The sequence below is a fragment of the Sesamum indicum genome, linkage group LG4, assembly GCF_026168435.1.
Source record: "Sesamum indicum cultivar Baizhima isolate 11 linkage group LG4, ASM2616843v1, whole genome shotgun sequence".
NCBI classification, from domain to species: Eukaryota; Viridiplantae; Streptophyta; class Magnoliopsida; order Lamiales; family Pedaliaceae; genus Sesamum; species Sesamum indicum.
In genome coordinates this window covers 18,815,125-18,837,285 of record NC_142660.1, presented here as the reverse complement: position 1 = coordinate 18,837,285, position 22,161 = coordinate 18,815,125, and the positions used below count along the sequence as shown (strand labels likewise).

General features: G+C 34.5%; 2 protein-coding genes across 4 annotated transcripts; one reads left to right on the top strand and one right to left on the bottom strand.

Moving 5' to 3' along the window:
- Positions 1-1,632: 1,632 nt before the first annotated feature.
- On the bottom strand, positions 1,633-6,127 carry NFU4 (NFU domain protein 4). Its single transcript, XM_011078621.3, has 3 exons — positions 5,824-6,127; positions 4,585-4,746; positions 1,633-2,400 (listed from the first exon to the last, which is right to left on the bottom strand). The coding sequence occupies exons 1-3, from the start codon at positions 6,044-6,046 to the stop codon at positions 1,937-1,939; spliced, it is 849 nt and encodes a 282-aa protein (XP_011076923.1). The 5' UTR covers positions 6,047-6,127; the 3' UTR covers positions 1,633-1,936.
- Positions 6,128-13,863: 7,736 nt separating this feature from the next.
- Positions 13,864-21,617, top strand: LOC105161053 (uncharacterized). 3 transcript variants are annotated; one of them, XM_088879691.1, is made up of 6 exons: positions 13,864-14,384; positions 16,151-16,862; positions 17,392-17,761; positions 20,717-21,109; positions 21,218-21,401; positions 21,480-21,617. In XM_088879691.1, exons 1-4 carry the CDS (start codon positions 14,117-14,119, stop codon positions 20,765-20,767), a joined length of 1,401 nt encoding a protein of 466 aa, XP_088735817.1. In that variant the 5' UTR covers positions 13,864-14,116; the 3' UTR covers positions 20,768-21,109; positions 21,218-21,401; positions 21,480-21,617. The 3 variants fall into 3 exon arrangements, with proteins under 3 accessions (XP_088735817.1, XP_088735818.1, XP_011076921.2); XM_088879692.1 differs by lacking the exon at positions 21,480-21,617 and having other exon boundaries at positions 21,224-21,438; XM_011078619.3 differs by lacking the exon at positions 21,480-21,617 and having other exon boundaries at positions 21,218-21,438.
- The last annotated feature ends 544 nt before the right edge of the window (positions 21,618-22,161 follow it).

The window sequence follows — 22,161 nt, the reverse complement described above, 5'->3', positions numbered from 1 at the left end:
CACAGTGTTTTCGCGTGCCTGCCGTTGATGGGCGTGTGCAATATCCATGGCGGGCATGAGCCACTTTTTGCTTTCATTTGATTGGTCATTCAAGATTTTAACAGAGTTGGTGATAGGATTTAGACCCAACCTAAAATTTAATTTTGATTATGAAGAAAGTTAGATAGTTATTAAAAGTATGATTTGTGATATTTTTTACTATAAAAGATATGATGTCATATTAGTATTTTGGGAAAAGTTATGTTGTAGGAAGAGTGAGGGTGGTCTCGATTTTTGAAGTCTCAAGGAATTTAATCAGGCTCTACTTTGCAAGAAGGCTTGGCGAGTGGTATCAAACCCATGTAGTTTGCTCATCAAATGTTGAGGGCTAGATATTTCCCAAATGTCTCATTTTTGGGAGTCGAACGAAAAGGTCAGTGCTCATAAACATAGCAGTATATCATTTTGGCTCGTACCTTGTTGCTAGAGAGTTTATGTGTAATTATACCAAACTTCAGATAGAGGAATGTAATTATCTCTACAATTTATTACTAATGTCAAGTTTGTAATTAATTTCAAAAAAATTTAATCAAAAACCTGTTAGCACTTTGAAATAAGTTGAGAACTCCTCACTTTTTCTTTTTCATATTTTTTAAAAGCTACTAAATTCTCCACTCATTCAATTCTCTGCCACTACCAAAAATGAAATTGAGCAAGCTTTGAAATCTAGAGGGAATTTATGTTTGGAGTGGAGGATAACTGGCCTGATACCACTTGTCATCGTTCTTCAGAAATGTAAGATTACAAACAATTGGGATTATATTTTATAAGAAAAAAAGTTATATATCAACCAATATTCTTCATTCCTCTCAATCATACCATTGCAGTAAAAACAACTGCAAAATCGAACTAAGCAAGCTCGGAATCTTAGAGGAAATTCAACACAAACACAAAATAATGTGTCACAAAATAAATGAAAGGAACGATTAACTGACACCCATTCTCATATTTCATAATTACAGATACACCTTAAGAATAATAATAAATACCAGATCAACAAGGCAAAATTGAATTTTCAATGCAAAATTTGATTGACATAAGCATTTTCCAGCCTCTTAGGAAGGATAAATCACAATATACTCCTCCAAAATTTATCATAATTATAAATACTCCTTTGTTATTTAAAAAATTATAAATACCCACTTGAAATTAATAGTCATCTAACAGATACCACCGCCTCATGACAGCCTATTAGTATTTGTTATGCGCCCATTAACTCTAGGAAAGTATATGTAATTTTTAAAACAATGATTTGTATTTTTATGACAAATCTCAAGGGAGCCCTTTGTAAAGTATATGTAATTTTTAAAACAATGATTTGTATTTTTATGACAAATCTCAAGGGAGCCCTTTGTAATTTTACTCGACCAGTAAAGGCCAACAAGGGATGTATGCATAATTTTACAAAATCTAAAAATGATTTCGTAATTTCAATGTACTCCAGGAAGTAATAGTGTAATTATCACTAAATGAAATGCAGTACATTAGGCGCCATAGAATTTCACCTTAATCAATCTGCTAGGCAAACTGCCGCTTAACCTAAAACTTTTAACATCGTATGAAGCATATTAAAATTTAACTAAAGAGAAAAGATGAGGAAGAACAAAAGTCCAGAAAGAAACAGGTCAAAATGTTGGAGAAAAACTCCGGAAACAACAGTTGATCAGCACATAATGCTTCAACATGCTACACAAAAAGCTACAAAATCAGTTAATCATAACGATACGGCTAGGTCAAAGCTGCAACAAGAAACAAAGTTAAAGGATTTACGTGTAGGGATAGTTTAACTTGCAGAGGCATGAAACCGTCCTCCGTCACATTTTTATGACTTTCAAGACTTAACAAAATGTGCTTTATCTCAAGTAACGATACCCGAAATGCAGGAAAGATTGTCAATTTACTCGTGTGGTGCTCCAGTCAGTGCTGCATCCTCGTGTTCATCATCAAGTTCTTGTTCTACCCCTTTGACCTCGGGCACATAATGCATTAGCATATTCTCTATGCCAGATTTCAGAGTGACGGACGAACTAGGGCATCCACTGCAGGCTCCCTGCATTCGTAGTTTAACTATTCCCGTTTCTGGATCGAATCCCACATATTCAATGTCTCCACCGTCATCTTGTACTGCTGGACGGATACGAGTCTCTAGGAGTTCTTTGATCATTGCAACAGTTTCAGAATCATCTTCGTGTATAGCTGTGTCCATGGAAGCTGCAGTAGTTGAATCTAGGATCAACGGTTGCCCAGAGGAATAAAAATCCATGATTGCTGCGAAGATTTGAGGTTTCAGCAAATTCCATGAAATTTCCTCGGACTTTGTCACGGTTATGAAATCTGATCCAAAGAAGACTCTGGTAATTCCTGTCCCAATAAGAAATTGGATCAGAGAGATTTAAATGAATCATTGACCTGAAAGTCAGGCAAGGGAATGAAATACTAATATAATTTATAAAAGATTACTACAGATAACTTTAGTGTATCATTTCTACCGGCAGAAAAGACAAAAGTATCCTTTCAATATTTGTTATTACCCAACTGTGCCTTTTCTTTTATTCTTAAATAACTAAACATCAAAATAAAAATTTAGTCATGGTGATATTTTATTTTTTAAAATATAAAATGGTCACAGCTAAAGCCATTTCATATAAATTAAATAAAAAGAATTAACTGATTTGACATATTTATTCCTAATATATATATATATATATAAAATGTAAACTATGTTAACAGTTAATGAAACTGAAAGTATGATTCTAGAAAGAAAAAAGAAGGGAAAAAAAAACAAAGTGAAACAGAGATATGGTGACTTCAGCCTATACTTTCTTTCTTTACTTTTTTTAAAAACAAAAGATAAAGTAAAAAGAGAAAATCACTATGGAAAAGTAAATAGGCATAATTACACTCCCTCTCCCGAGAATTGAAAAATTACATCTAGCACTCCTAAGGTTTGCTTTTATCTAAGAAATAAGTCTATCCCTTAGGCAAAATTCACCTACTTTGTCAATATTAACAAAAAAATCGAAAAAAATCTATATTTACCTTCGATGGACTTATTACTAACTTATTGCAGGTCAAATAAATCTTTTTATGACCAAATTAGCCTCATATGTCTTCAAGCATTAATACATATGAGGAGGTATAGTTTTACTCTTATAAGGGTATTTTTAGTCCAAAAAGAATTATTTGACCTGCATCAAATCAGTAATAAGTCAATCAGGGGTAAATATCAATTTTCATTCATTTTTTTTTTTTTGTTAATATCAGCAAATCCAGTTAATTTTGACCAACGAAAGGACTTATTTATTAGATGGAAACAAACCTCAACGGTGCTAGATATAATTTCTCAAACCACAAGGGGTCTACATATAATTACACCAAACCTTGGGGGAGGGGGAGGGGAGTGTAATTATCCCAAGTAAATATGTACTTCTTGTGACATTTCCTTTAATCTTTTCATTTTTGCAATCTCATCTAGGTCACCCTCAATCAGCATCACTCTAACCTACTATAACTCTCCTCGGAAGGAAAGATGGGGGGAGATTTGCAATTCGCTCTTCTGAAAAGCATTTCTGTCCAATCATTTGATGGTTACTCTACCGTCAAGAACAAACCACTATGTATATGATTAGAATCTAAATTTGAAGGTCATACAAGGAAAGTTTTAGTTACAGTTTTGGGCCAAATTTAATGTTTAGCTGGTTTCACCCATGCAACACCACATACACTATATCCACTAAGATGCTGCACCATTTCTGCGTGCACCAATTGCATTCCGCAAATTGGACTGGACTGAATATGCCAGACGATATTAGCAATTAGCCCAGGCAATACAGATTCCAAAAGGCCAATAGGGAAATTAGAACATGATGTAAGGTCAAGTTCAAAGTTCAAACCATCCTCCCCATACTCGTACACAATACTTGAGGGAGACAATTTCACTGCAATAAGATTATTACACAAAACACTTGTATTGAAACATTATGGATGAGTATATTATTCCCATTTCATTCAGCTGCAAACAAGGTAGAATCCCATAATTCATGTTACTGGAGCATCTTTAAAATGACTCATACTTTGTTATGAATGGAAACAAACTCAATATTCACAAACTTCTACTGAATGCATAGAAGCTGCAGAGTATATTTGATACTATTGAAAGCAGCCTTCATCAACTCAGCCCGGGAACAAAGACAAGTAAGGGGAACAAGTCAGACAGACCTTTCTCCTAACAAGATAGACAATTATTCTCCTGAAACAGCTTTTATTGTAATAGCCTGGTCACAAATATGATATAATTACTGTTCAAAAATAACATCAATTCAAAATTAACTTCAAACACACAATGACAAACATCAATAATTTGGTTACAGAAACAAAGACCCTAATCAATTCCCAAATTTTGGAATTAGCCATAATCAGAATCTGAAACGAATAGGGAAGATGAAAGTGAATCTTTACACAAGTTCATCAAGCAGAAACCATATAATCACACAGATGTCAACCCACCAAAGCATCTCATTAACAAAATTGGCAAGGAGTACCCACCATCAATTCCAAACAGAGCCTTTGCCAAAGGTGAACTCATAGCAGAACGTGCATTAGGAAAGTCCACGCTCCCTGCCTCCATAACTGGCTTCCCAGGATAGAACATGAGAGAAGCAGGGTTAGGAGTTGACTGTGTTTGGATAAACATGCTCCTCCTCTGCCCTGTCACCAGCAAAAGTTAGGGTGCTGATATAAATAGAAAACAAAAGAATTTGCATTCTCATGTACATAAATAACGCATAGGCAAATTGATCTTTGATATGAGTAAAATATGATCCTCCCGTAAATAAGCTCGGTCGATGGAGGATGGTGCGGCAAAACAAGGAGAAGAACGAGGACCCCTGTCAAGGAAATCAAGAGGTCGCGACAAGGAAAGTTCGAGGCCTAAATAAAGCATAGAAATAAGAGCGAAGGATTATTAGCAGAGCAATGGGACCGAGGTGGTGACCAGTATCATTTTCGATGAGAAGGTTTGTGAAGCCAACAACTTGAGGCTAAACTATGAGGAGATGGTCGAAGCTAAAGAATGGAGCCTTAATACGAGACAAGCCCCTAAACACAACCACGAAGTACAAGAAGAAGGCCAATGAAGGACTTTGGCAATCCTGGGTAACTCGCATCACTGTAGCAAAAACTTACGAGGAGATACAAGTTAGAAGAGGATCTTCCCGAAATCTATGCATGGAACCTTCTTGTCAGGGAAGTTTACCCAAAAATGGTCCCAGGGGAATGTAACTGAGTGGATATCCAGGACTAACGAGTCTATAAAAGGGAGGCCACCCAACAGCAGAAGGGCATCTAGCTTAAGTTTACCAAAACCCACCACATCAATCTAACACTCTATAATTGTATATCAGTACGCATATTTGCTCTAAGATCAATAACTTTTATAATGCCAAAACTGAAAAGAAAGTCTTCTAAGTTAAATATCCACATTGACCAAAACGAAATTTGTATAATAGAATTAGCTCGCAATTCAGGCAAAAAATGCAGATGAACAGCATGCGAACCAACAAAAATTCAAAGCAAAACTTCAAACTCCTTTCTCGCCCTGCAGAATTTAGCAAATGAGTAAAAATTCCAGATATCTCATTGCTGCAAACAAGTGATAAAAGTATAACGAAGTAAAACTCGTCGAATTCATGACAATCATTTCTCACTAAACCCGCCAATTAAAATACCTAAAAATCAAAGTAAAAGCTATAAATAACAACATTCGAGCTGAATATTTGAGCAGACCTTGGAAATGGTTCCATTGGGAGTGGCCCAGAGAAGACTTCAAGGAGACTAAATCGGATAAACCACTTGAATAAGAAGAAGAAGAAGAAGAAGAGAAAAAGAATCTACTGAACAGGTATGCTCCGCGAGGTGGGTTTCGTGAATTGAAGGGCTCTGATATTGATCCGCCATTGTTGCTGCTCAAGAGAAGTGCTCGACGCACCAGCCTTCCCAAGCTTCTCATCGTCAATCAACCCCTTTTTGCTCTCACTTCAGCCAAGATTTCTCAAGAGCGTTCATCACACAACAACAAATTAAGTAATGGAGATAAATGGTTAATTTTGACCCTATTATAATTTTTTCTTTTTTTCTTAAATAATTGAAAATAATTAATAGAAAAGGATTATCCAATTAATCCATAAAGTTGCATTTGGTCATAACAAAACTTTTGAATATGTTTCGATAATTCCAAATGCAAAGGATTTCAAATCTTTTTATTTTAATTTTAAGCTATAAATATGGTTGGATTGCAAGTTCCTTTAAGATGGAGTCATTTGAAATCATTTTTTCAAATACTTGCTTCAAATCTAAATCCATCAATCCAACCACACTCTAAAGTTACTTCAACAAAATACAAAAATAAATAGTATAATCTATATTCCATGAGGGTAGCTTGATCAATTCAACTCAAAAAATGAATGAAAATCTAACGTAAACTAACAAATTAAATTAGTTATTGGATGGATGTACAAACCAGGGCGCATTCGTAATTTTTTAAATCAATTCTAGAAGCGCAAATCAATTCCAAACGCCTCCATAGAATTAATCCAATCAATTCTAGAAGCCCAAATGGAATTTATTTGATCTTATCAAATAAATTCTAACGCATAGCCCAATTAATTAATCCATCAAATAATTGAGTCTGATCCAATTTATTTAATCTCATTAAATTATCAAGTCAAAATTCTAATTAATTGATCCTATTAATTAATTAGTACAGTCCAATAAAAATTGATCTTATCAAATTAATTAAATATAACTTAAATTTAATTAATTTTATTAATTAAATCTTGTGATTCCCATCACATGGGTTCTCCTATTTAAATGATCACAATGATTAGTGAAATTTATGTGATATATTTTGTTGATGACCCTATATTCTTGTGATATGATGCTTGTTCTTGGATTTATTTGTGACATTTTAGGTGCTTTCATAGAACAAAAAGCAAGTTACAATAAAATATCTCTAGTACAAGAAAAAAAAAATGCAACAAAAAGTGTACATAGGATAACCCGTGACCCAGGGGTCATAAGAAATCCAACGGATAGAAAATCAAAGTGAATTTAACTCATGACCCACAGGCTAGTAGACATGCGATAGGCGAAAATTGAAGAGTCCCCAATATAATTGTTGAGTCAAAATATTATGTGGAGCCATCTTATTCCCTTGTACCTATTGGAAGAAATATGGTAAGAAGAGGATATGGAAGTAAATAAAGAGAATTAGACTAAATTAAGACTCTTTTTCTCTCTTACCATAACTAGAAAACTAGTATAAATAGAGAAAAGGAGGAGAAGGGATGGGTCGTTCTTTTTGTTGGAAAAAAAGGGAGAAAATTGTTGAGCATGAAGAAGAAGACAACGAAACAAGTAGAAAAGTTAATCCGACGTCAAAGTGACAGACTGTTCACGCCCTACTTTTGACTCTATGAGTTTTTCTATATTATTCTTTTGTGTTTTGTCTAGTTAGGATGAACCAATCTACTTTTTGCTAGGGCTTTTGAAAAATTTAATTAAGAGAATAAATTGAATTAACTTGAAAAAAACCTTAGTGTATGAAAGCATTATTAGCTAGATTAATTTGTAAATTCTGCATTCATTGGATCAATTAGATAGACCAATAACCTCAGTATATTTCACTCCTAAATTTTCTCCAACTCGTTCGTTTGATTTATTTACTTTAGTAATTATTTTTCGTAGTAGTAATCTATCACTTGGTTTACGATCATCTAGATAATCGTAAACTAGTTATAGTTTTGGTAATTATTTCACTTTAACCTCGTGGAATCGATACATATTATATAACTTGATAGCTAGTGCACTTGCTAGTAATATATACATAATTTAGCAATCATGCATCATTTAATCTCTCGAATTAATTTAAACTCTTTAAATTAATTCATCCTTCTAGAATTAATTAATATTTAATCGTAGTACTTTCTTGAGTTTGTATGACTCTGTAGATTCACCATCAACTAGACTTGGGCTTGTGTCAACACACAATTTAATAGGCAAAAATATTTTTGCGCTAGATTAATTAAATTATACTTAATTAATTGCTTTCGATTAACACTTAATCTAAAAGCACATGTCATTATGGATGGTCGTCTAGCAACGGTCCATTGTACTAAAGAATGGGTAAAATTGGCATGAATTTAAGGCTATCGAGTGCTACACGAGTATAGTCCTTCCATCAGTCATCTCTTGATCTTAGTCTAGGGCATGAAATTGGTCATCGATTTTCATCCTGGACTAGACATTTATGCTTAATATTTTAATTATATTTTCACTTGATCAATATGGAAAACCACTTTCCTATTTGATCATCCGTTGTGGCCATAGACTCTCAAGAGCACAACACACATCAGAACCCATAGGAGATCGCTATCATCTTATGATAGCTGACGAATCCTCTCTTGGAACTCACCAGTCTTCATACATGTTCTGAGTGCACTGAAACAAAGCTAATAATAACCACATCAGAACATGGTTATCTTTTACCATGCCTTAGAGACAGTCGTCCTATAAATGAGACTGCATGGATCCTCAAGTTTGAGGACTAAACCCCTTACTATCAGAGCCGAGGAGTTCAAGTCATACCTACCAAGTCTAACGGGCTTCTATATGATGACTTCCCTGAGTCAATTTAGTCGACTTGATAAACCCACTTACATAGACGCCATGTCATATGGATGCAATATTTAGTGCAAGTCTCAATAAACCCTCAATGCCTATTCTCAAGATTCTTGACTTTGAATATTTCACATCTAACCCTCAGAAATTGGTTTCATAGTTGCCATCAAATGTGCAACCCAACTTCATTGATTGCTTAGGGATCTGTGGGCTTTTGTTGCAATGTATAAAAATTACACGAGTAAATAAACAACAAAATAAGATTAAATGAATACTTACTTTTATTCATTTAATTTAATATTATAAAGTGAAAAGAAATTACTTAAGTAGATTACAAAACAACCACTCTAATTAGCTATCTGATTACCTATTCTAACAATTATGCCTTAATAAATCTAAGGATTGTGATTTTCCCACCAAATACTATAATAAATTTCGAGAGTGTTTACAAAAATCTTCTACTTATAGAGAAGTGATTTTTTTACAAAAAGTTGAAAGTTGTAGTAGAATCAAAAGTGAGGTGTGTTTGTAAAAAAGTGAAAAGCAGATAAAAGCTAAATTGGATAATGTTTGGAGAAAAATCACTTTTAAAATAAACTTAATTAATTAAAAACTGTTTTTTTAGGTAAATATAATTTTTATTAAATAAATAGTACAATCATACAGTATAACAATGCTCAATGAGTAGCGTCTCCCTCGACAAGCCAAGGGATACGCCAAAGTCTATATAACGCACAAGAACTAATATAGCGAGCTAAAGAACCACTAAGAATCCTCTGTCTAACATGTTCCACAATGAATCCAGCAAGTGCGGTCGATTCTCGCTCACACTGCTCAAAACGTCTCAAGTTCCGTTCTTTCCAAAAATGATATACACATGAAGCCAGTAGCGCATGATAAGCCAAATTAATAATGTGTTGCCCTCTCCATTTTCTTATAGCCCACTCTATGTCCATTGGTCAGTCTCGGTTCGGCCAATTGAAGCGAACAGATCGTCGAATAGCTATAAGGCACCGTCGAGCGTAATGGCATCGGAAGAATAAGTGTCTGTGCGTCTCATTCGTTCCTTCATCACATAAAACACAGGCACCTAGGTAATTAAAAACTGTTTTGTCTCTATGTATTAAAATATACTTTTTTTGCTTATCATTTTACTTGTTGTTTGTCCTTATAGTTATTTTTCCACAGAAAGAATAAATTTTATTTCAATTAATATATTTTATATTTATTTTTAAAAATCTTAAAAAATATATTTAATTTAATAATGCTTTCACTAAGTAATATAGTTATTTATTCATACACAATAATTACACTTGCATCATTGCAAAAAAATCTTTTTATTAATTAATCAAATAATAATATATGAACGAAATAATATAATTAGGTGATATAGCCAATAAAATATAAATTAAAATAGTAAATATGTGAAAGTACAAATTCAATTATTGTTAAATTATCAAATTATTTAAAAACTCCGTACAACTTTAAAATATACAATTTAAAAATATATTAAAACGGTAAAGTTAAATTAAGGTTATTATAATAATGATAAAGTAGTAAAAAATAAAATTGAATCTATTTACAAAAAAACTAAAGCAACTAGAAGCACCCTGGGCCTAAAACCGCTTCTTCTAGCCGTTTCAAAAGTAAAAGTTGGCATCTCAAACACTTCAAAAGTGTTTTTTAGAGTCAGAAGTTGAAAAATACTTTGCTTTTTTGAAACGCTCACAAACACTCCATTACTTAATCTCAGGCATCCGAATTTATCCAATATTTTTGCTATCACTCTAATATCTTAACACCGATATAACTTGAAGTCGTACATTTAGCATATTCAAATTTATTTGGTACGTAGAATCATGATAAAAAAACAACTATCACAAGTGGCCATGGTAATAGTACCAAATGATATGCACATATTTAAAATTTTGAAATTTCTAAGATATTCGTGTAATTATAGATTTATAAAGTTTAGCTAAATAATTTAAATTTAAAAGTCAAAATTATCAAAATATTATCATATTCTAAAATTTTATAGTTACTAAAATAGAATAACTAAAACTATCTAAGAGTAATGAGTAATTGCCTATTAATAGAACTCCATTTTTCCTACAACTTGACATCAATAGTACAAAATACATTCAAAATCAAAAATGCATTTAAACCTCCACCACAATTTATAAGCTTATCAATAATTTATATTGGTATCATTTTCAACTTTTAGAATGAGATAATTAATGATTCTCACAATATTATAGAATTTACTCTTCGATCATTTTTAATTTTATAAAAATCAATTCCGTTTGTATGTAAAATCAATTCCCCCCTCCCAAAAAAAAAAAAAAAAAAAAACTACGCCAAAATCCCACCTTACCCGCTTTTTCTTTCATAAATAAATTTCTAAATTCCATCATTATATTTCGAGTTAATTATATTTTGTCATTTGAATTATGATTGTTTTTACACTTTAGTATTTGAATTTTTTCTAGTGTCAACTTATCATCTCAACTTTATCAAATTTTGCACTTTGTCATTTATAGCTGTTTTCCAACGTAGTTTCTTGTTAAAAAAATATCGCATGCATACAGTGCACACGTGATATTTAAGGGTTATGTGATGTGATGTGTTCTCATACATACACAACATGCGTGTGAGATTTAAGGGTTATATTGTTTTACCATTCGTATTATGACTATTTTTATACTTTAGCATTTAAAGTTTTTCTTGTGTCAACTTAATTACCTTTTCAACATTATGAAATTTATCTTATTTTACACTTTGTCATCTATAACTGCTTTTCAACTAAGTTTTTTGTGGGAAAAAGATCAAATGCAGTGCACATGTGATATTTAAGGGTTATGTGTTGTGAAAATTTTCACATATGCACAACACGTCATGTTTATTCTATAGAAAAATCAACAAAAGGACGTCGTATATGGCAAAGTGCAAATTTCACAAAATTCAGATGGTATATTAATACAACAAAAAACTTCGACAATAAAATATAAAAACAGATATAATTCGGATAGCAAAACGTAAATTACAAACAATAATAAGTAGATGATTTTTTCTATCTATCAAGAGAAAAAAGAATCAAAATCCCCCTTTTATAGTTTCCAACCAAATCAATAATTGATATCCACTTCCCATAAGTCAAAGTCTTCATTTATTAACAAAAAAAATCTATTTATATGATCCACATAATTATTCTCTCTCTCTCTCTCAAATCCCAATCACCTGACTTCTCTAGTGGGACCCGCAGCTTCAGATTCCCCATTTATCTCCTCCGGTTGCAACTCCTACAATGCCCCTACATTTATAGAACCCATCCTATAGTACATTTTAGACAAATTAACCCTTTGCTTCAATTTTCCATCTCATGTCCATATTAAATCCCAAAATAGGAAAAATATTTTCCATTGCAAACAATACTAATACCTATAAAATGAGAACTCATGACCTCTTGATTGTAAGACCTCAACGTCACCATCCAAGTAAGGAATTATTGGTATTAAGATATGTTACTTGAGTATTCTATTTTATCGTTTTTTAAATTTATTTATAAAGAAATAAAATAACAACAAGATTTCGAAGAATTTTTCTAAAAAAATTAATTTAAATTGTAAGATTTACGTAGTTTCTTTCCTTCTTTTTTTTTTTTTTTAATGGAGGTGTTCAATTACGTATCATTTATTAGTATTAATTATGAGAACACACTCAATTCAGGTGCATAATATTAATTTTATTGTATTTATTTAATTGATATTATAGAAAAATAAAATAGAATAAATAACTGATCGAAAATAATATTTTCTTTGGGTAGACATTATTAATAAAATATTTTAAAATGATGGTCATAAAATATATTTGAAGGTATTTCAATAAACACATATTTTGCGTACCAAAAGTAGTTAATTTTAATTCCTTCAAATTTAATAAATAGTACTAGCAATTAGAGCACACTCAACCTATGTATAATTCAGAATTTTATTATACTTGTTTAATAGAAAGAAATTAATAAAAAAAAGACTGTCATTTCTAGAAATAAGTATAGTTAAAGGCATATTAAGCAATTCACACTTTATCAACAATAGCACTTATTTTAGGGTCTTCCCTTTTAATAATAACCGTCTAATGCTTAAGTCAATAGGTTTTAAGAGAAGTGATAATAAATATTAAGATAAATATCAACGACCTCCCATGAGGTTTGGTATAATTATAAATATATACCCCTTTATTGTTTAAAAAATTACTAATACCTTCTCGATTTTAATGGACGTCTAACAATTAGTCAAATTCTTAGGTTTCAATCTATTTTTTATAATAAATTGACAAAATGCTCTTATGGATTAAAAATAATAATTTTATTTAATTTTTTTAACTTTTTTTAATGAACTAAGTAGATAATTCTTTGTTTATAATTTTTAAAATTTTTTCATCCAACCCTTTTAATTTTTTTATAAGTTTTTATTTTTTTTAAAAATATATAAAATAAAGACAAAGTTGATAATTTCATATCTCCATTCAAGAATTATATAATTTCACCAAACATCAGGGAATTTTTGTAATTTTTCAAACAAAACGGGTATTCATAATTATGCCAAACCTTAAAAATGTCGTTTTAATTTACCCTAAATGTAATAAAAATATTAGGGTAATAAAAATTATACCTGCTGCACGGAGGTGGCCTGTTCATAATTTTGTTTCACTGTATGATTTCACCAGAATTACAGGATGCACCAGATAGGGTCATAAAACCTTGAATTAATAAAACAAATTTATCGATCATTTGAAGATCGTAAATATTTCGAGGAAATATTTTAATAAGACTTTAATAAAATAAACATCAGATATATTAAAAAATTTATAAACTGGTTGGAATATCAATATATAATGAAATGTTTTTAAAAAATAGTTAATTAAAATATTAATAATTCGAAAATATGAATTTGTTGCGTGACGAAAGAGTACAACTCCCTTTGGACTTTGTGTTGTACCAATTTAACTATCACACGAATTCCCACCGCAGAGAATCCAAATCCCTCAGGACAAGGAGGAGGAAAGGCACTGCCGCGGATGTCACGTGATACGCACGTGTCAACACCCACCGTACCCCCGAGGGAAAAGCAAAAGGGCATAAACAAGGGAATAAAAAGGCATAAAAACAGTCGTCAAACCCTATCCTCTTCCTCTCGTATTTTCTCTTCTCTCTCTCGAAACCCTAATCTCGAAATCAGTTTTCCCCTAAATTCAGCGGCTGAAATAGATGAATTTCGTTTGCGTGTCCGAATCGGAGTCTCATGCTGCCTCGGATTTCAACTGGATTTGATGATTTGCTGTTATAAAATTGAGCTCTGAGGACTCGCTACGTTTTAATCGGACGAGATTACACGAAGCGTTCATGGAGGGCTCTGCAACGGCGTCATCGGCTGCGGCGGACGAAGGTCCCGAGTCGTGGGAGGTTGCTGATGTCGACGCTAGCATGCGCCGGCTCATGCTTTCCTCCAGAAAGGATTCCGATGTTAGCTGTAATAAGCAGGAAGAGAGAGCCGAGGATTCAGGTTCGGGCTTTAGTTTGAATTCGTGTTCGGTTAAGTCAGATGATTTGGTTAACACAGTGGATCAGTTTTTGCGCGACGCTCTACAGAATCCTCGCGAGCGCCTCTCTGGTGAGGTTTTTTCTTTTTCATTTTTTTTTTCCCCTCGGAGTATTGCCTGGTTTTCTGCGAACTGCTTGCTGTTTTTTTGGTTTTTTTTCCCCTTCTGAATTGCTAATTCCATGGCTTACAAAAGTTGTATATTTGGCCAAGCATGATCCATTAGTTGTTGAGTACACTTGTCTTGTATGGTTCTGCTGTATGAATATGGTACAGTGAGTCAGTGACTAGATTATTGCCCTTTTTTATTTTTTTCATTCTTTAGTTAAGAGGGGTAGGTACAGCTCTCTAGCAATTGTTGATAAAGTAGTTTTTACTTGTTGAATATATTTCTGGGAAAAAAGTTATTTGTACAAGAGGGAGAAATTTGTGCTTGAGATAGACTGAAAGTAATTTTCTAGAATAATTTTCTCGACAACGAAATTTATTCATCATAAACTAGCATTGAAAATTACTATTAACTTGTGGAATGAAGTCCCAGACCACTATACATCAGCTAGAATTAAGGAGGAACGAAGCCCTGGAAGGACAGCAGAATATGAATGCACTTATTGACCTCTATTTTGGATTTTCAATGTCACATTGGCATAACTAGGATGAGTTGCTACATCATGATGGTGGAGATGATGTCACTTTCTGGAGATAGTATATATAGACCAAGAAGTTGCCGTGTTTACCCATTTTCCACAAGTGGAAGGCTGTAGTCTAGATATCAGCCAGATGAGTGGCAGACTCAAATCCAAAGATGATAGACTGCCATGTGGGGAAGTGCAATTCACGAATGTAATGAGCAGTATCCAGCAAACTGATGTAATCAACTGCCATGTGGAGAATGTGAAGTCTTTTTTCTTCAAACTTCTGTCTGAATAAGTGATATCATTTTGTTTGTTGGCTCTATTTTGTATTTGCCCCTTTATACTCCGCTAACTGCCAATATCTATCTATCGTAGCTCTGATTTGGTCTATTGGTTCATTCGGTTGTTATCTGCTGTATTCATCCTTTCATGCCATTACACTCCAGTTGCCACCAAAACTTTCTGACCCTGGTATGGAAAAATAATGTATGGGCAGTTTTAAGCAGGACAATATTTTACTGAGAAACGGACAATACAACAATGGATTGGTTTGAACCTAAAACTCATTCAAAGTTTTGAACTAAACATGGTGGTTGGGAATATTCTAACCTCTTTGAATGGCTGATTATCAACATATTTGGGCCTTTATCTTTTAGATCAAAAGCAGTTATCTGAACTTTTGCTTTATTATCCCCCCTGTACCGTCAGGGCCTAATACCTATGTAAAATACTTGTGGAGAATCCTGGTATTTTGTCAATGGAAATTGACCTTTATCCCATGCATACCTGAGCGAATGCAAGTTCACCTATTCTCGTATTGAATAAATATAAAGAACAGAGACTGCTGGAGTTGTCTTGCAATTATTTTCAGTAGCTATGTTAGTCATGCTGCAAATAGTTGTAATCTGTTTACATTGACATTAAAATCCATTAACCAACATTAATTGACTATTGATGGTTTTGAAACTTCTCTTATGCTTCTTATCTACAACTTTGATGCGCTAGATAATTTGCATGTAGTCATAGTAATGACAAGAATTATTAGCATTGTTATTATAACCACTTTCAGAGCATGAATAATTAGTATTCATTCTCCTTTGCTAATGATGGTTAACTCATCCTTTGTGTTATTGCCGATGTTATTATACCATTTCTTATACCTGTTGCCTCTGAAGTAAATAATGATGTTTCATGTCTGTTCAGTGTTGAGAATGGAGCAAGATGTGGAAAAGTTCATACGGGATCCTACTAGGGAGCAGATGGAGTTCCAACAGTTGCCCACTTCTTACTTGCGCCTGGCTGCACATCGTGTGGCTCAGCACTACTCACTGGAGTCCATGGTTTTATTTGATAATAACCTACCTGAAGGTTCTAGCTCCAGAATTATTGTTCGGAAGACTTCTAACATCCGGCTTCCTTCAGTTCGCCTTGCCGATGTTCCTGTAAATTTACCTACTGAAGATAGTGGTGCTATTAAGGTTGCAATCAAGCAGAGGCCACAAAAGGGGTCACATAACAATAGCAATTCAAATATGCATTCTGTAAAATCAAATAGTTCTAAAAGTGTGGAGGAAAGGAAGGAGGAATACAATAGGGCTCGAGCACGGATATTTAGTTCCAACAGTTCTGGTGGGAGTTCCAGTGGGAAACCAGAAAGTGATCCCAGGATTCAGGATGGTTTCCAGCATGGTTCACTGGGAATAACAAAGGCAGAGGAGAGGGTTTTTCCTGGAGGTGGACCTGATATGATTATTGGGAGAAGTTTATCCGACTCCTCAACATCTAGCAGTAGAATATCTAGAAGTAGGACAGAGAAGGAGCCAATTGCTAGGCCTAAGACAAATAATAAAGTGGCTATCTTTCGGGATCGCGAAGTTGATCGTAAAGATCCAGACTATGACAGGAGTTATGACAGGTGGGCTTACTCCCGTCCCTTCTCTACTCTTGTTCTCTCTCTTTCTTTGCTCAAGAGAGTATTTCGCTTTAGTTTGTGCATGAAGTTGTGCATATAATTTTCTACATTCAGTTTGTGGAGTCTTTAAGAGTAAGGGTTTTCTGTCTCATACATGGCCTTGCTGCAATTTTTATTCTTTCTATTTGCGTGTCTTCCAATTTCTTTTGTCTTTATATATGTGTTTGTTTGAGGTAGAAAAGTATCAAACTTATTGATCATAAGAATTGATCCTTTCTTTTTGTGTGTTTTATCCTTCCATTAGCTTTTATGGATTCTGAAGTATATAGAATAGTTTGGGGACCAATCTTCTTTCTCTAACCCAGCACGATGATTCATAGACTAGCTTGAAATTGATTGAAGATTATCTGTTCCCTGTCTGCCTGAAAAAGTACTTTTAATGTTTCTGTCAGATCTGTAGAGTAGCTTGAAATGGTTGTAGATTATCTGTTATTCCTTGCCTGCCTGAAAGTATTTTTAATGTTTTTCTCAGATACGTACAGAGGTTTGACCCTGGCTTTGGATTTAGTGGAGGTCCATACACTATTCAGCCTATGTATGCACCTGCATTAAACTACAACACCGAATTTCCTCAGCTGGGATCAACTCATAGGCCCCAAATGTCTTCTGAGCACCAACCACGACCTCTTCCTCAACACATGCCTGGTCCGTGGGTTGCTCCATCTGCTCCTGCTGGTATTGGGTATGGTCCTGCTGAAACAATGTTGTCTCCATTTAGTTCTGGCCATATCAATGCACGCTCCAACTCTGGTCTCTACTTACAGTCTACTCAGTACCCTTGTCAACGATCTGGACTGCCATATATCCATCCGCTCGATCCAATTCATCAGTCTTTTTCGCGGGTATGATAGGCAATATGTTCTTGTCTTTGTCATGGAATAAATACTGCTGTCATACATTTCCCACTAAATAAAAAAACCATTGCCTGTCATGTTTCATCAAATATACATAGAAAGGAAATTCGGATCACCTATATCTACAAATTCAATTTGTGGAATGGGATCTTGCAATATTATTTCCAGATTTAAAATACTTGTACAATTTGGGTTCTAGCAGAATAGCTGGTTGGGTTCTCTTCTGCAACATTAATAGCTTAGTGGCCTTTAATTTGCTGGCTTCATTATAGTTAACATTGCAAGATGAAAAAAGGCTACAGCAGGATCCAAGGTCTATCTTCTGATTTGGACAAGTTCCGTGAATGTTCTGTGTTTATACTTTATTGTAAAAGGACAGCCCAATTCTGCGAAGTTTATAATTCTGGAAGTCATTCTCTCGTTGGGCTAAGGACAATCTTCTGCATTGAAGTAGCTAAAATTTGCCAACTCATGCATTAAATGCCCTTTAGATTTGCATATTGTTCTCTTTTTCTCAGTGTAGCTTATGTCAGATGGTGCGTTTAGTTTTTCTTCTCTTTAGATTACAGATTACTAATCGTTATTCCCAGCAGTTGAGCAAAAATTTTTCTGAAATCATGCATTAAATGCCCTTAGATTTGCATGCTCTTTTCTCTTTTTCTGGATATAGCTCACGATTGATGTGTTTAGTATTTCTTCTCTATAGATGACTAATCATTATTAGCAACAATAATGTTAGCTTAATTTCATTCCATATATGTTTTCCTTTTTTGTTTCCTGGCCAGAATAATTGGTTGCAGGATTTCTCATAATTTTTTTAATACATGGAGATATGCCGTAGCACCCTGCCATGTGGCAATGCTGGAATCTGTGGCAAAATCTCCAAGAAAGATGAAGTTGCCAAGTCGTGGAAGTTAGTCTTATGACAATTTGGGCTTGGTTTGTACTTGCCCATTGGGCATGTACCAATTCCAACCTAGAAAAGACCTTTTGATTGAATGCTAACACAAACAAGAGAAAATGATTTCAGACAAAATAATGGATATGGTATGATGTTCTCCATCATATCCCAAGCCTCTTAATCTAGGTTTCTAAAATGGGTAGAGGTTACTGTTCATACAAGACGCAGGAATGCCACAACCAGGCCCAACAAACCTGTGTATGAGTAGGGTTTGCTATACCCAGACCCATCAGGCCCATGCAAAAGCTGGAATAAACACGACAGGGTCTAGAGCCAAATTTTTTTTCCAAATACCCAAAATTTGACCCTTTAATTACAAACGCCTTATCCCAGCCCGCCAAATCTCGAAATTTTCAAGAGTTCAGGCTTGAGCCTTTCATCATCAAGCAACTAGTGCCTGTTCCGACTCAGTAGAACTAAACTTCATCCTGCTGTGATAAATGCATTCAGATGTGTGATGGTTTTGCATGTTCTCTCAGGTTTTTGATGATGGTTTTTTGAAATTCAACTGTCATTGCTTCCTCCTATATTGGGAGCAGTGAAAAAAGTCTAAGGGCCCGTTTGGTTGTGTTTTCAATGAGATCTTTTCCACTTTTCACTATTTGGGTAGTTGGGATTTTGTTTGGTCAAGCCATTTTCATTGAGAATGCATTCTTATTTTAATTCTCAATCTTTTGAAATTGTAGGTCACATGGGTTTGTCATACTTGTCTTATCTTGTCAACATGTCTTTTTTTGTTTCAAATCAATTAAAATTGTTTCAAATGGCAAGACTCACTTTGATTATTTTATAATTTTACATGTTCAATCAATTTGGTCATCTGTCACATCAAAAATACATATACCTATATTCAACATTCTCACACCTATATACCTATATTTGAAAACAACTAATCCAAACATTTTCTCAATTTTCGTACAAAAACCAATAAAGCATTTCTACACATTTCCAATTGTTGGAAATTGAAAATGAAAATGAAAACACAACCAAACGGGCCCTAATTTCTTTTTCCCATGTTTTATCTTTTTATGGTGGTGATTTGTTCAAAGGTCCATTTTCCCTGTTTCTATTATTTACCTACCTACTCTGAAATATTTGGATTAATGTCATTGGCATCTTGCTCTATTGCTGTATTATTTGGAGTCACAAATCAGAAGTCACTTCTATGTGTCATGATTCCATTTCTTTTCCTTTTTCCTCTTTCTTCCTTATTTGGTTGGTGTTAAACTGTTAAATTAAGAACCTGTCGTTTGTGTTAAGGTTTAAAAGAAGAAGAGCAGAAAATAGATTACGATTCACAAGTTCAATGTCTTTTATTGCTTCCTTTTATGAAATACCTTCTTTGGAGTAGCAGAAGAGGATGATCCATGTTTCCTTCCATACAAGGGTTGAGAGTTTCCTGTTGTACTCGTTGCAAATAGACCTGAGATAGAATGCTAGGAGCCATTACATTATTTTTCCATGTATTTCTATTTGATGGACAGATTGTAATGTTGAAAATCCATTAAGGATCCAGAATGACTGCTAAAATTCGCAGTTAGTAAACAAATCTTAAATGTGAGCAGCGCAGAAAACCCAGCAGGCAGAGAGAGAGCGGTGATGTTGTGTTCCTGGCCTAACCGAATACTTGGGTTGGACCAGTTAGGCCCCATGCAGATCCACTTGGTATCCTCATTGGTCAGATCCGGATCGAGTATAGCAAACCACTATAGTTATTGTGGTATGACTATGACCCTAGGGAGGGTAAAATTCTACTGATTAACAGGCCGACTGCCAACATTGACATGGTTATAACTTCAGGATACAGAAATAGAAAAGATACTGTCGTTCTATGTGTTTGCATATTCTAGTTTAATCTGGGTTCACGAGCTAGTCCATTGGAGTGGTTTTTTTTTAACCCATCCTATTTGAACTCCAGTTTAACTGACATTTATCATGAAAAAGTCACAATCTGACCATCCTTTGGTCATTTCTCTTTTCAGTCTCATCAGCAGCAGCCTGACTCGAGTTTTGGACTAGCCCGGCCCCGATGAGGGGCATGGGCCATGCCTGCACCCTGGCAGGATATTATTGGGCTTGGTTTGATTGTGGCTACTAGGGTGGCATATTCGGCCCAACTGACTTGGGGTGCAGGCATAAGAAACTGGGATTTGCTGGATGGTGGTTCTTCGTGATCTTGCATTCTGTATTGCTCGTCCATTCAGCTAGTCTCAGTTATAGCTCTGTTGCTTGTCAGAGCTTGTTGGCAGTGGCATTGCAAAAGATTAAATGAGTTCCCTAGAGCTCTGCTTTGCGACTGCATATGATGATGAAAATCAACCGAGGACGAGGGAAAAATCAGAGCCTGTAGACTCGTGTTCCTGTATTTGGCACAGGTATCTTGTACACTGATATATCACCATTATCTGGTTTTAATCATGCTTTTACCATGTATGAGCCCAAAGTTGAATTTTTTTTATTAAGTTTGTTCTGTTTTGTGGCAGCACCAGTGTATATGGCGAAGTGATTTCCTGTGGAGAATGTGCTGAAAAGTGAGCTGCCATTTGTTTAGCCCTTGTCAATTGGTGCTTGGCTAACTATGACTTAATTTAGAGCTCTGATAAAATTTGTCTGGTGTTTACAAAGTGTTTGATTTAGTAACACAATGAACCTCTTCTCTATGAACAGGTATTCATTCTCGCAACATCCGTGTTGCATGATTTAACTTTTTGCATTACACTTACGTTAAGTTTATTGCTAATTTAGGCTATGGTGGTTGAATCTATGAACTCGCTGTCATTGAAGCAATGGTTATGCGTAGAGGATCCAAATTCTTAACCGTTATTGATACACACATATGTAACTTATTAATAGTTTAGTCACACTACACACGTTGCAAGCTCAGCTTGGTCCTTGGATGCAAGTTGCTTACTCGAGAGGTTTTGGTGAAATGACACTGTGTTTCGGAGGAATTTAGGCTGGATGCACATCTCAAACTGTTGGCTTTACCCCAGTTATCTGGAAGGCTTGTGGATGAAGTATGTGGCATTACCCCATCTCTTGATAGAGGCTGCAGTTCTCATCTTCAGATTATTGAAATTAAGGCAGGTGAGTCGGCAGAGTACGCAAGTTGAATAACGCGTTCCGGAGTGTGAGCTAAATAATGATTCATTGTTTCTTTGTTGGGGCAAAGCCGAACAATTTTGGAAGAAATTTATAGCGTAGAAAATACATGAATGGGAGGTGGGGGTGGATCCTGCAACACTGGTTGCTTTTAGACACGCACATAGAATACGCAGAGATGCAGTGGCACATCCGTATACAAAGGGGTAAAAAGAGTTACAGATGCGGTTTCAAAGAGTAAGAGTACATTTATTCCTAAATGGTTAAACGTTATGCGCGTAATACCCTCTCATACTACATAAACGGCCGTTGGTATAACATATAT